Source organism: Staurois parvus, unplaced genomic scaffold, assembly GCF_062004578.1.
Source record: "Staurois parvus isolate SC_StPar_1 unplaced genomic scaffold, SC_StPar_1.0 ptg000415l, whole genome shotgun sequence".
NCBI lineage: Eukaryota > Metazoa > Chordata > Amphibia > Anura > Ranidae > Staurois > Staurois parvus.
Window position 1 is genome coordinate 3,763,404 of NW_028318211.1, and position 13,956 is coordinate 3,777,359.

The following is a 13,956-nucleotide window of genomic DNA, read 5'->3' on the forward strand; positions in this document are numbered from 1 at the left end:
GAATTAGACATTTTTGGCTTATGTAAAAATAAATTAAATATATTCTCTATTCCCACCATCCCATGAACACCATCTAAATTTTAGACACACAGTGGAAGTTTCTGCATTGAAAAAACGTGAGGTCAGTAACTTTTATATTCTACATTTTCAGGAATAAATACACATCCACCATTAAATAGATCTCATGAGTATATTTATTTTCCTTTTTGTTGTATGTTTTTTTCTTTATGTAAACCTGTCAAGAGTGAAGTATAGGGACATAAAATGTTAATTATACTATGACTGAAAATGAAAAAAAATAAAACGATGTACTATTCTTTTATGTGATGCTATTATTCTGACCCACTGGCTTTGAGTTGAGTTGAGCTTAGTTGGTTTGGGATTGATTTACTAAGGGTAAATAGACTGTTCACTTTGCAAATGAAGTTGCACTTTGCAAGGGAACTTTCCCCAGAGCTTATTGAATGGAGTACATTTCTGCTGACTTCCATCATCCAATCATGTTCAAGTAAAAATATTGTATTTTATTTTCCTTGTGTGTGATTAGGTTTTCTTTACAAAGTGAAATGTCACCACATTCTTTAAGTTCTGGGCAAAATTCCTTGCAAAGTTCAACTTCCATTGGAAACTGAAAAGCCTATTTTCCTTTAGTAAATCAACCCCTTTGGGTCACTAGGTTCATGCAAGCGGAAGTGTGAGAAAAACCCTTATTTGCACAGTCGTTCAGCATGACAATCGAATTCCATTTACAGTACGTGGTATAAAAATGACAGCCTTCATCTTTTTCTCATGATAGTTTTTCATCATTACATATTTAATGCTAAGTAAACTCTTACCAGATATATTGATCATTATTGATTGGCTTTCTAATGAATCAATACATCTATCCATTATCTCTATAGTATAAATGCAAATGTATTTGCCAGCAATCTCAATGCCAGACTTCTTTATTCTATACGTTGCATTAATATGTGCTAGTTTGTTGGATCCTCCAGGTTCCACTTTGTAGAACAATGTTTTCTTTATTGTGACACCATTGGGTAGAGAGCATTTCATGTAGAAGGAATCTTCTATTTTGTACATGGAAAGTGAAGGTGTCAGAATAATGTTTGGAGCTGATGGCTTTTCTACAAGAGAAAGGATATAAATATTATTACATCATGGGAAAACACTAGTATCTAGATACAGGATGAAAACATGAAAACTGTTTAGTAAACATACTGTATGCCTAAGACATTTCCTGCCATGATGGGTATATGATAATACACATGAAATCTATGTGGATTACCTGTTTTTGCTCAATACATGGGAAACCTGTGCAAGATCAGAAGAGCATTTATAATACATTGATTATAGTAGTGCATTACAAGAGAAGTATGGACTTGTAAAAAAAACATTTATACTCAGCTAGGTGGATGCAGCATTGTATCAATGCTGCATCTGTTCACCGGCGGCTGTGCAGTGAGAACTGAGTGATCAAACACTGCTGATCTCTCAGTTCTCCCATTCACTCTGAGCAGAGAGCCATGACTGTCAGACTCCAGCTCTCTTCTCTGCCCCTCTAGTGCACACTGGAGTGCTGGACTGTGGAAGCTAGCTCAAGCTCTCGGTGGATCACTGAGATGCTGAGTAAGGTGCCTGTCCAGGCTTCTGGGTGGATCCCGATCATGGGTATAAAGGCATGAGAAGTTGCCATCATCCTATTTCCAAATGACAGTTCCAGCGTATTTGCAGGAATTGTTCTAGAGAGGAAGATTTTTTGGCCCAAGCCAAAGTTTTGAAGAAGAGGTTCACCCAGAAGGGATATCAGCTGGAGGGTTTAGAACAGGATCTTCATGCTGTATCAAATATGGAATGAAACCACATATTGAGTCCTAAATTTAGAACTGAAGAAGAAACTAACAAAACACCAGAGGTCATTTCTGACCACCTTTTCCACTCAGCACCATTGGATCAATAGAATATTGAGGAAACATTAGTGTGTTTTGAAGGGGGACAAAGTATTGGGTCCAGTACTTCCAGACAGGCCTAGTGTGATTTTTAAGAAAGCCAGATCTCTTAGGGGCATCATTGGCCCTATTTCATGGAAAAGACCTCCCAAAGCACAAATGTTTGGTAATCTGATGGGTTTTTACCCATGCAGAAGCTGTAACATCTGTAGAAACTCTCAGACGACCTGCACTGCATCCTTATCTTCCACTGTTACGTCTAGACAATATGCCATACAGGATTTTATTATGTGTTGAAATAACGGTGTTATATATCTTCTTCAGTGCTCGTGTGGTCTTCAATATGTGGGGAGGACCACATGAGCACTGAATGTTCACAAAGGCGAGCATCTTGCCAATATTAAGAGGAATTTTGGAGGACATAGAGGTATATTTACTAAAGCTGGTTCACTCAGAATCTGGAGCAGCTGTACAATTCAATTAAGCTTTGGCTAAAAAACCTGAAAACTGATTGGTTTCTATATAGAAGTGCACTGAATTTTGCGCTCTCCAGCTTTAGTAAATAAACCCCAGAGTCTCTCTAAACACTTCTCTCGATATCACAACAAAGATCCTTCATCCTTGCAGGTGACTGGCATTGAAAAATACACTCCACATTAGCGAGGCAGTAATCTTAAAAGACAAATTTCCTGCTGGGAGACCCAATGGATTTTTCATTTAAAAACATTTAATTCATGGGGCCTGAATGTGGAGCGGGACATTAATTCTTATATTAATAACAGCTGATATGGCATTTTTCCTGTCTTTTTTTAAAAAAAAAAATGTATCTGTTTTTAATTTATTTTGTATTTGAATATATATTTTTTATGGTTAATATAATAAAATATTTGAAGTACCGTATTTTACGGCGTATAAGACGACTTTTTTTACTTAAAAACATACCCCAACAATTGGGGGTCGTCTTATACGCCGGGTATAGAACCGCTGGATCTGCGGTAATACTGTACGGTAGCTTCAGCTACATACAGTGTACCGCGCTGAGCCAATCACGGCGAACGATGTATTCTATTAATGAATACAGAGCCTGCTCGGATTGGCTGAAGTTGTGACATCATCAGCCCGCCTGTTTGACGCAGCTAATACGAGCAGGCTCTGTATTCATTAATAGAATACATCATTTGCCGTGATTGGCTCATATGACGTCCTCCCATTCTCCGCGCATGCACGTCGATGCGCTGTGTCCCTTGGACACAGCGGATCACCGATCACGGAAAGAGCCGAAGATGTCGGCTCGGTCATGTGATCAGCTGTGTCCAATCACAGCTGATCACATGTAAACAGGGAAATGCCGGTTATCGTCATTTCTCTCCTCTCGAGCTGTCACGCTGACAGAGGAGAGCCGGTAATCAGCTTTCCGCGGAGGGGACATGTACACTGATCATCAGGGCACTGATGATCAGTGTGCCCTGATGATGAGTGTAGCCCCAGCAGTGCCAGCTGTCAGTGTCCATCAGTGCCACATCAATGCCACATATCAGTGCCTACCAGTGCACATCAATGCCACATATCAGTGCTTACCAGTGCACATCACCGCCACATATCAGTGGCCATCTGAGCTGCCTTTCAGTGTCACCTATCAGTGCCAGTCAGTGCCACCTATCAATGCCAATCAGTGCCACCTATCAGTGCTGCCAATCACTGCCACCTATTAGTGCCAGTCAGTGCTGCCTATCAGTGCCATGTATCAGTGCTGCCTTTCAGTGCCCATCAGTGATGCCTGTCAATGCCCATCAGTGCCACCTTCCAGTGCCTCCTCATCAGTCCCCATCAGTACCACCTATTTCATATGGGTACAGTGTTGTATGAATTGTCATTCAAAGTGTGACAGCGCTGAAAGCTGAAAATTGGCCTGGGGGGAAGTGGGTATAAGTGCCCTGTAGGCTAGGGGTTAAATGGTGTTGCCTCAGAAGGGGGGTAGTCTTATACGACGAGTATAGCCCAAAACCTATGTTTTAACTGGAAAATTAGGGGGTCGTCTTATACACCCAGTCGCCTTTTACGCCGGAAAATACGGTAGTTAGTTTTTATTTTGGAATAATGGACATGCACAATTTGATGTTAGATAGCAGTTCATCTATGTGGCCACTAGATGGGGTGGTGGTAAAACTATTCTGTCAAGTGTGGAGTTTTATCATCCACACCAGATGGTGCTATTTAAATCTGTTTATTTATAGCCGATTGTTTTGTGTTTTTATTTTTAATAAGATTATATTTTTTTTGGTTGTTTTTGGTGGCGCCTTTGTATTTTATTAATATCAAGGGTTTTTTTTATCTTTGAGAGCCCCTTGGCTTACATAAATGTGCTGTGTTCCTTTTCCTGTTTTGTATTCACTATAAATACGCTGTAACTGATGTCTCAGACTAGTCTCCTTTCCCAGAAGAGGCATATTACAGGAAAACACATTGGGTAGAGCTGGGTCTGTGACATCACATACTAACGTGCTGGCATGTCTTGCAGCCATGCTTTGTGAATGTGTACGCCGCTCATTACTTCTCATATACTGCAAATGCAATAACTATTTCAATAAAAGGTTTTCAGTAATACTTCACTATGAGGCTTTTCCTTCCTGGTTTTAAATGTTCCTTGGTCTGAATTGTTTGGCGGTTGGAGTCTGAGAGCCTCTTGAGGGATTCCTGTGTGGGGAAACCTTTGCTGCAGTATATTGATAGGGCCAAAATGATGCCGCTCCAGGTCAGTGACCGGCTTTCACAATTTGCGAACTGGAACCCAGGGTGTTACACATCTCGTCTGTGAGATTCAGTAACATGCACAAATCCGGAATATTGCTGCACTCCTTGGTTTATGTATTGAAGCAGTAAAATGACATCACAGGCATAACAGGAACATCAAAAAGGTGACGTGTTTCTCGCTATATTCAGTGCTGAATTTAGCACAAAACGCATCACCTTTTTGATGTTCCTGTTATGCCTGTGATGTAATTTTGATACTTCAATACATATACCAAGGAGTGCAGCAATATTCCGAATTTGTGCATGATACTGACGGGGCCACAGACTCATCTGGAGTTTGAACAGTGGGAGCATTGGTTCCTTTTTATTGAAAAAGCGAGTGCAATCTCTGTTACTATGAGATCATGTCCATCTGGTAAGAGGTTTAGATGTGGGGAAGCACTTTGGCACATTGGAGCACTTAAATGGTTTTATTCATCACTGTGCACTATAAGGCACTTGGAGATAATATGGACATGGACTACATATGGACTCTTTTTTCTTTACTTATGATAATTGCATGTTTGATATGATTATTGATTTATGTTCATATTTCACAGTTACATATTTGAATTTAGATATTCATTCATATGATCTAATGATTTAAAGAGGCATGCACAGCTCTTTTTTACATAATCAGCTAATATATATTTAAATGGTAACTTAAAGCTGAACACTAGTAAAAATTTAAAATCGACCCTTGCAGTGGTGCTCCACCTCATTGCAAGAGTAAATGCTCATTTTTGCATAGGTGCAACAAAAAAGCATTTATTTTTACTGTATCTCTTGTTGCTTCAGGCTTTCTCTCAGCCGCACTACCAGTCCTCCAAAGCCCCTTCTCTTTGCCACTCCATCGGTCACAGACATGCCAAAGTTATCACATACAATGCAGGACCAGCAATCATGCATTTTGAGGACACTGAGGGCATGCCACCACGCAGTATGTCAGAGAAAGGAGAAGACTGCTGGCTGCTGGGGGAATGAGGGCTAAAGTATAGTTCCTTTTTCTGTTCCCCTTAGAAAGGAGCATCTAACCCTTGCAATATTAGGGGAGCGTAGTTTGAGTATCAATTTTAATATTAGTTATTACCTTAAACAAATTTCAGGAACATCATCACTGTGCTGTACATAGCCTGTGCAGAGAGCATAACTGTGTTAGTCCAGGGGCGGACTGACAAATCATGGAGACCCCGGGCAATAAGGGATCATGGGGCCCCTGTGTCCTTGCCCAAACTCAAAAAAGCCTATGAAAAAGGTACCAGGGGCATTTCATGGGGCCCCCTACTGACCCTGGGCCCTCGGGCAGTGCCCGAGTTTCCAAATGGTCAGTCCGCCCCTGTGTGGTACTCAGACAGCCAGACACAACATGCTGCCAGCAGAAAACTACATGACTGGTAGTTCAGATACACCTGTTGCCTATGCCAACTCTAAACTGCCCCCCATTCCTATCCCCTTGTTTCCTTAAATAACACCCAAAATGGATTAAATGGCCGAATCGGCCCTTTATTAAACAAGACCATAAATAACAAACAAAACAAACCTTCACCGTTACAACAATCCAGCTCCAAGAACAGTTGCGGATCCTTGATGACGACCTCCTCACACCATTTTGGAGTCCGTGGTACCATTAAGCTAGGTTCTATCCCCAGCCGCTAAACACCGCCTCAGGGACTATCCTAACTGACCACAGAACCCTACCAACCTTACCTCCCCGGTCAGTCTAAACTGAACCAGACCATCCGGAGGACTTCATACCTTAGATGGGTCCCACCAGTTACCAACATACCACATTTTTAGACCTCCATCAAGGACCCCAACTGCACCCCACCTCCTACAAACCAAAGCAACCCAATTACCAGGGCGGGAGGGAGGGACGTTCCACCGAAGATTTCCAGGTTGCAAGTGATGCCCCTCACTCTACCCCCACCAATTGTTCTCTCGTCAGCTCCTCTAATCACCCCGTCTACTCCACCAATCCAGTAAGTGTGCTCAGATTTCATCACTCAACCACATCTTAATCTTAACCCTATACTGTCAGGTTTTACTTCCACCCTGTCATGTATGCCCTGCGCTTATTCTCTTCTTTCAAAGCTCCAGGCATGTATGGAGAGGAGCAGATACAAAACCGGTCACTCTGCACAAGTAAATAGAGCAGCAATTCTGCAACAAGTTGTTTACATTTAAATCAGATATTTGTTTTGCAGCAAATTACAGCAATCTTTAAGGCCCCTTATATGCTGATGGTCCGATCGGACCATCCATAGACCTCTATGGACCAATGGGTCTCAGCCGACAAGTGTCCACTGACACCCGCTGGCATGTGATTTGATCCTGTATGTCAAGAACAGATGGATGGGGATCCGTTCTCCATCCGCCTGGAGGATTGGATCAAATGACAGTCAGGTGAAAACGGACAAGCGGGTCTGTTTCCATTTGACCGCTCCATAGGAAAAAATAAGCTGTCTGCTCTGCAGCAGTGGAGCGGACACAGACTTGTCATCCGCTTGTTCAGCGTGGATCAGCGGAGAGATCCCCGCTGAGCAAACTGATCTGCTGACGGGTCTGCCCTGTCTGAAAGAGGCCTTAAAGTGTTACTAAACTCACAACAGTAAAATCAGTCTGTATATGCAGTAAAGCATGCTTGTTATACTCAATGTGGGACCTAAGAGGTTAATCCTCTGCATTGTGTAAAAATGCTGTTTGATCCTCTCCTTCTTCCAGTGTCCCCCTGTGCTGCCACGCAGCTTTACTGTTTAGCAGTTGTTATTTACATGTTATGTTATAATGTTATTTGGTATCATCCACACACCCCTGCTGTTTCTGACTAGTTGGTTGCTTCCACCTTCATTTCCTGTTGTAACACCATTTTAGTTTAGTGGTTATCAAGATGCTGTAGAGTGAGGAGGCTATGTACATCACTGGAAATTTACCTATGAAAACACCTTTATGTTCATACCTTTGCTACCTTGAAGCATAAAGAAGCATTGGAAAATACCTCTGAAGTTGTTATTCATTGAGTAAACTATCTGTTAAGGCGATCATTCAACTTGCTGCACACATTCTGACAGACTGGGTCTAACGAATCTCGCCACAAGTACAACCGATGCCAAGACAGAACACCCCCTCTTATCTCCTAATAAGACATTGCCTGTGTAACACATATGTGGCAAAAGGGTTTGCTCTAACGCCCACACACTGCACATATGTGTCACTGGGGGGCTGACGTTTCTGTGTTGAAAGCGTGCTTACAGCTCTTGGCCCCCACTAGTGATTGGTAGCCAGCTCCTAGTCATGTGACCACTGTGACAGCTAATCCCTGTGGTCACATGATCGACAATTCTTTTCAGCACTCTGGACCCTATAAAGAGACCCTATTAAAGAGACTAAGGGGTTAAGTTATTGTGAGCATAGATTCAAACAATAATAAGGAGTCTTTGGTGACAAGAGTCCTAAGCAGTGACCGATTTGTGTATGGCCATCCTTGGTCAACATATGTCCGCCTGTATCAGGGGTCTCCAAACTTTCTAAACAAATGGCCAGTTTACTGTCCATCAGCCTTTATGAGGGCCAGACTGTGGCCAGTGGGAGTAGAAAAGGTCCCGACATCAGTGGGAAAAAAATAATGCCCCTTTGTTTGGTGACAGTGGGAGGACTTCTGCCCCCTCATTGATGTCATTGGACCCTATTACTTGTGTCACTGGGAGGAATTGTGCCTCATCATTGGTGTCATTGGAAGAGTTGTGCCCCCTTCATTGGTGTATGTGGTGGAACGCATACTCAGTTGGTATCAGTGTGGATGAAATAGTGCCCCAAGATCCAGATAAAAGCAAGCAAAGGGCCGCATCTGACCCCCGGGCCGCAGTTTGGAGACCAATGGCCTATATCCAATAAGCTTCAGTAAACAGATAAAAAGCTGTGTTGAAAGAAATACTCTACTCTCTACAATAAACCATCAAAAATATTAGTATTCACCCCCTACCTGCCAAGACCAATTTTCACACTTTGAATGATAATTACTGTCAGGCAACACTGTATACATATAATATTTTTATATTTTTTTTTAGGCAGATAAAGCTTTCTTTTAGTGATATTTAATCACCAATGGGTTTTTCACTTTTTGCTAAACAAATGAAGAAAAGCTGAACATTTTGAAAAAAAAGTTTTCTCTAAGTTTCTGTTATACAATTTTGCAGATAAGTAATTTTTCTTCACTGATGTGCGCTGATGAGGCTGCACTGATGGGCACTGATGAGGTTGCACTGATGGCCATTGATAAGCTGCACTAATGGGCACTGATGAGCAGGCACTACTGAGGCTGCACTGATGGGGTGGCACTGATCGGTGACACTGATTGGCATTGATGGGGCTACACTGATTATTAGGGCACTGAAGATCAATGCCTTGATTATCAGTGTAAACAATTTACTCTCCTTTCCTCACACGCTGTGTCTACTGATAACCAGCAAATCTGTTTACATATGATCAGCTGTGATTGGATACACCTGATCGCATGGTAAAGGGCTGCAGTGGTTGGTCCTCTACCTTGATCTGTGATCAGCCGTGTCCAAATGGACATAGTGGTCAAAGAACATGCCCATTGGGCGCCCCAGGGGGGCACACGGGAGACAAGGTTCTGGAGGACATCCATGGACATCCTCTCAGAACTGGACAACCGCACTGTAGCTGTCTTTCAGCTATAGCGCAGTCTGGAAGTGGTTAAAAGTGGTTTTTAATGATATAGAGAGTCTAGTATTGGCTTGTCACTGAAGGCCGAAACAAGGCTGTCAAACTTTCAGCACAAAGCACCACATCAGTGCTGAAGACATCGAAAGGGACCAACTGTTACACTGATGGACAAACACCAGTGATTACATGAGAGCTGGAATGGGTATTCCTTCTGTCCTCCACTTTCCCTGCAGGATGGATGCAACAGCGCCACCTGTGAAGGGAGGTCAACCTGCACCTGCCTACAGTACATGTGGCTTTAATGAATTGCTCATTTCTAAAAAAGTGCAGTATTTGTGTGCAGAGGTTGTTATATTTTGTAATAATAAAGAGAAGAAAATAAAGTTAACCTTACCAGTTAAAAATATAGTGATTTCCTTGCTTCTGGTAGATTCATAATTGACTTCCCAAAATTCGCAGGCATAACTTCCAGCATTGGGATAATCCAGACTTTGGATTCTATGTATATACGTGTTATCAGTCTGGATATATTTTGAGTCTTTATAAAAAGAGAAGTGTTTTCTGTCGTTGCCATCCAAGGTATTACACATCAGAGTCACAGATTCTCCTCTCACAAACACTTTGTAGTCAGGTGACACAGTGAGGACTGGATGTGAAGCTGTAAAATCACCTGCAAAAGAGGGTTATTAGTGCATTCATTTACAAGTATTATTCGCATGGGTGTAATGCAACATTGTCCCATGCAACTTAGCAAGGAAGTGTTTTCATTATAACATAGTCACTTACAGCACTGCTCTGCCCGGCAGCAAGGACTGGGCTACTATCACTGCTGCTGCCATGCCAACTTCCAGCTTAGGAAGGCTGTGGGATGTTTCCCCCTCTGCCTGTAGGTTGAGATGTCTGTTGGGAACTGATGGGCAGCAGTGTTGGGAACTGATGGGCAGCACTGTTGGGCACTGATGGGCAGCATTGCTGTGCATTGATGGGCAGCACTGATGGGCACTTTTGGGGCTGCACTGATAATCAGTGCACTGATTATCAGTGCAGAAGTCTCCTTTGACAGTTGCTGGTTATCGGCAGTACTTTCCTCAAGCTGTGACAGTGTGTGGAAATTACTGTCAATAACTGGCAAGTGTATTTACATGGTGGTCAGCTGTGATTGAATACAGCTGATCACATGGTAAAAGGCCGCTGTGATTGACTTTTCACCATGCCATGTGATCAGCTGTGTCCAGACACAGACAGCTCCAGGTGCGCACCGCTGGGGGCGCATTCTGGGAGGACATCATATGATGCCCTCACAGAACTGGATGACCATGCTGTAGCCGTCATTGGCTATATTGCAATAAGGAAATGGTTAAATAGTGCTAAATATGATTTCCCTGTTTTGTACTTTCATCATTTCAGTGTTAACTTGCAGTAGTTACATAATTAAATTCACCTATTATGTCCTCTCGGAAGAGACAAAAGTGTACTATATATTATCATTACTTTTGTATGAAATACGTAAAATATTAGCTACAACACATTACCTCCAGAACTTATAAGAACCACATTTAAAATTCCAGCTGAAAAGACAAAATTGAAAATACTTTAATTAAAATTCTATATTTGTTATATGAATGATATATCAACAAAACAGCACATTCTATGAAGGGACAAAAGATGTACTGAATTTCTGCAACTTTGTATGTATAAAATTGTTGGCATTCTGAGAATTTCAGGGGTATCTTTATTTTGCAGGCAATGGTGATATAATATTGTCCACCATGGGATGATGGGTAATTAATTGTGAAGTCTTTGTCCTTGTTCACAAGAGTCTTAAGCAGGGTATACACTATTAAAATTTATACAAACATTTTCAAAAACTTAATTCAAAATAGTTTAAGATTTTGTTTGCTTTTAACATTTGATCTTGGCATGAATGGATTTTACTAAACGAAAACAAGACACACTGTTACCCTTGGTCATGGATGGACTGACCATTTGAGCACTCAGGCACTGCCCAAGGGCGTGGGGTCAGTAGGGGGCCCCATGAGATGCTCCTGGTACCTTTTTCATAGGCTTTTTTGAGTTTGGGCAAGGACACAGGGGCCCCATGATCCCCTATTGCCTGGGGGCCCCATGAGTTGTCAGTCCGCCCCTGCCCTCAGTTTACATCTGTGCGAGTGGTGTCACTGTGGGACCCACACAAATACCTGTAGCCGCACCACCCGCACAGAGGAATGCAGGACCCGCAGGTGGGTGCCATTAATTCTAACTGTACGCTGCCCACACTGGACATTGCAATTGTACTGGGAACCTTGGTTCCCGTGTGGGCTGCGATTTCCAAAGTAGTGCAGGGACTTCTTCTCTGCGTGTCTCGGGGCACGAGAGTCCATTCAAATGAATGGGCTCTCGTGCCCACGCAAATAGCGGCCCGCACGACCGTACAGATGTGAACCAGGACTTAGAAAGTTGTTCGTTCCAAAAAATGCTCCATCCTGCTGCTTTAAATTTTCTCATCACTGTGGTGGAAAACAAAGGGCTATTTAACCTGACCATTGAAGAAAAACAAACATTCTTACAATTAACAATGTCAAACTAAATTCTACTAGTGTATACCCAGCATTAGAAATGCCCTATTACTCCTTCTTCCTCAGCATATCATGCTTGAAATAAAAATATTACCTCTCTGCAGCAGTCCTATAAGGCCCCGTTCTCACATCTGGACGTTTGCGATCTTGGGCCCATGACCCCAAAACACTGCAAAAATGACAAATCGCACCACCACTGTTTGGGTGTCTTTCATTTTCATTGGCACCAAAATATGGTGCGGTTCTGCCATGATTGTTATGAGATAAATCATGATAAATCTTGGCAAACCATATCATGCGCAGCTTTTCACTCTAAAAAGAGCAGGAACTTCTTTTGGGCGACAAGTTTTGTGCGATGCCGTTTGCCATGATTACAGTGAAAAATGAATGGCACCAAAACAGGCATGGTGCGATTCATAATTTTTGCAGAGAATTTTGGGATTGTAGGCAGAATCACGGCTATTCTGCCCATTATTGCAAATGCCCAGATGTGAAAGGGGCCTAAAGGCTTGCTGAAATTTGAAGTAAGGGTCATATATTTTCTTCAACGCCTTCACGACTGCAACACACTTTTTTAAGTCCATATGTAAAATGTCACCTGCCATAATAATGTTAACTAACCTTGTGACAAAAGACAAGGAAAGTGCAACTGTGTGCATTTCCAGTTCTCACACCCTCTGTTAAACAAATTAGGCCTCTTTCACATGAATGTTTCAATCGAGTCCGCTTGTCTGTTTTTCAGGTAGACCCGTTTGGAACCTCCATTCACCTCTATGAAGCAGCAGGTGTAAATGGACATATGTCCGTTTACACCCGTCTAATCCAATCTGATCCAATCTGCTAAAAGCAGATGGATGGGGATCCGTTCCCTTTCCATCCATTCGATCGGATCGAATGGCACTCAGCTGTAAATGGACAGGCAGTCCATTTACATCCAACTGTCCATAGAGGACAGTGGGCTGTGCAGAGTGAACACAGACCTGTCACCAGGGGCAGACTGACAACTCATGGCGCCCCTGTGTCCTTGCCCAAACTCAAAAAAGCCTATGAAAAAGGTACCAGGGGCATCTCAATGGGCCTCCTACTGACCCCGGGCCCTCGGGCAGTGCCCAAGTTTCCAAATGGTCAGTCCGCCCCTCCCTGTCAACCTCCTGCTCAGTGTTTATTAGCAGACTGATCTATTGCTAAGGAAGTGGAACACAGCTGGAGTCTTCCCCATGTGAAAGGGGCCTTAGTCATAGAGCTATTATAAGGTTAACTGGAGCATACTGACACTGCTACACTTGCTAAGAGGTAATCTACCAATCATACTGTTTGTCTCAAAAATTGTAAAGTTGAGGTTCTGGACATCCCCTGCAGCCATATGTACATAATTTCCTTAGTAGCTGTAGAGTCTATTTGAGAGGTATAGTTGGGGAGCAAGAGAGCTTATAATTGCTCTCTGTGGGTTGTAAATGTAGCACCCTCTAGGTTGATAGGATTTTTGTGGTTAGTCAGAGGCTTGTTAGAAGCCTGGAATGAGTCAGCCTGGGAGAGAGACAGTGAGGTTACCTCGGGTTAGGCTGGGAGGCTCTACAGGTCAGGGCTTCTGGAGTCCTCCCACCCTTCTAGAAACTGCTGGAACTTTCTGGAAGAAGGATGGAGGGGAGGAGGAGGCCTGGATTTGCATGTTTAGGGGAGACTGGCCAATCCCCAGATGGGAGGCCTGGCATGATGACTGGGACAGCCCTTAAATGTGAGAGAGCCTGAACAGCAGAGGAGTTGTTGGAGTTGGGTGGAAGATGGACTGAAGGAAGGTGCTGGAGTGTGGAGCCTCAGAGGGGGCCCCGAGGAGGGGGCCCTACCAGGGGTGTATTTTCCACAAGGCAAACAAGGCATTTGCCTAGGGCAGCATTTTTCAGGGGGCAGCACTGCCCCTTGGAAGAAGGGACAGAAGAAAGAACGCATGCAGCATG

The 13,956-nt window shown here is 43.0% G+C and overlaps 1 protein-coding gene across 1 annotated transcript in view; it reads right to left on the reverse strand.

The window, feature by feature from the left end:
- Positions 1–13,364, reverse strand: part of LOC149454881 (uncharacterized) — a 38,060-nt gene extending 24,696 nt beyond the window's left edge. The window contains exons 1-4 of the mRNA XM_089686997.1: positions 13,304–13,364; positions 10,958–10,993; positions 9,820–10,095; positions 837–1,127 (exon numbers count right to left, since the gene is read on the reverse strand). Coding sequence (XP_089543123.1) covers positions 837–1,127; positions 9,820–10,095; positions 10,958–10,993; positions 13,304–13,364 — 664 coding nt within the window. The remainder of the gene's footprint in view (positions 1–836; positions 1,128–9,819; positions 10,096–10,957; positions 10,994–13,303) is intronic.
- Positions 13,365–13,956: the final 592 nt, after the last annotated feature.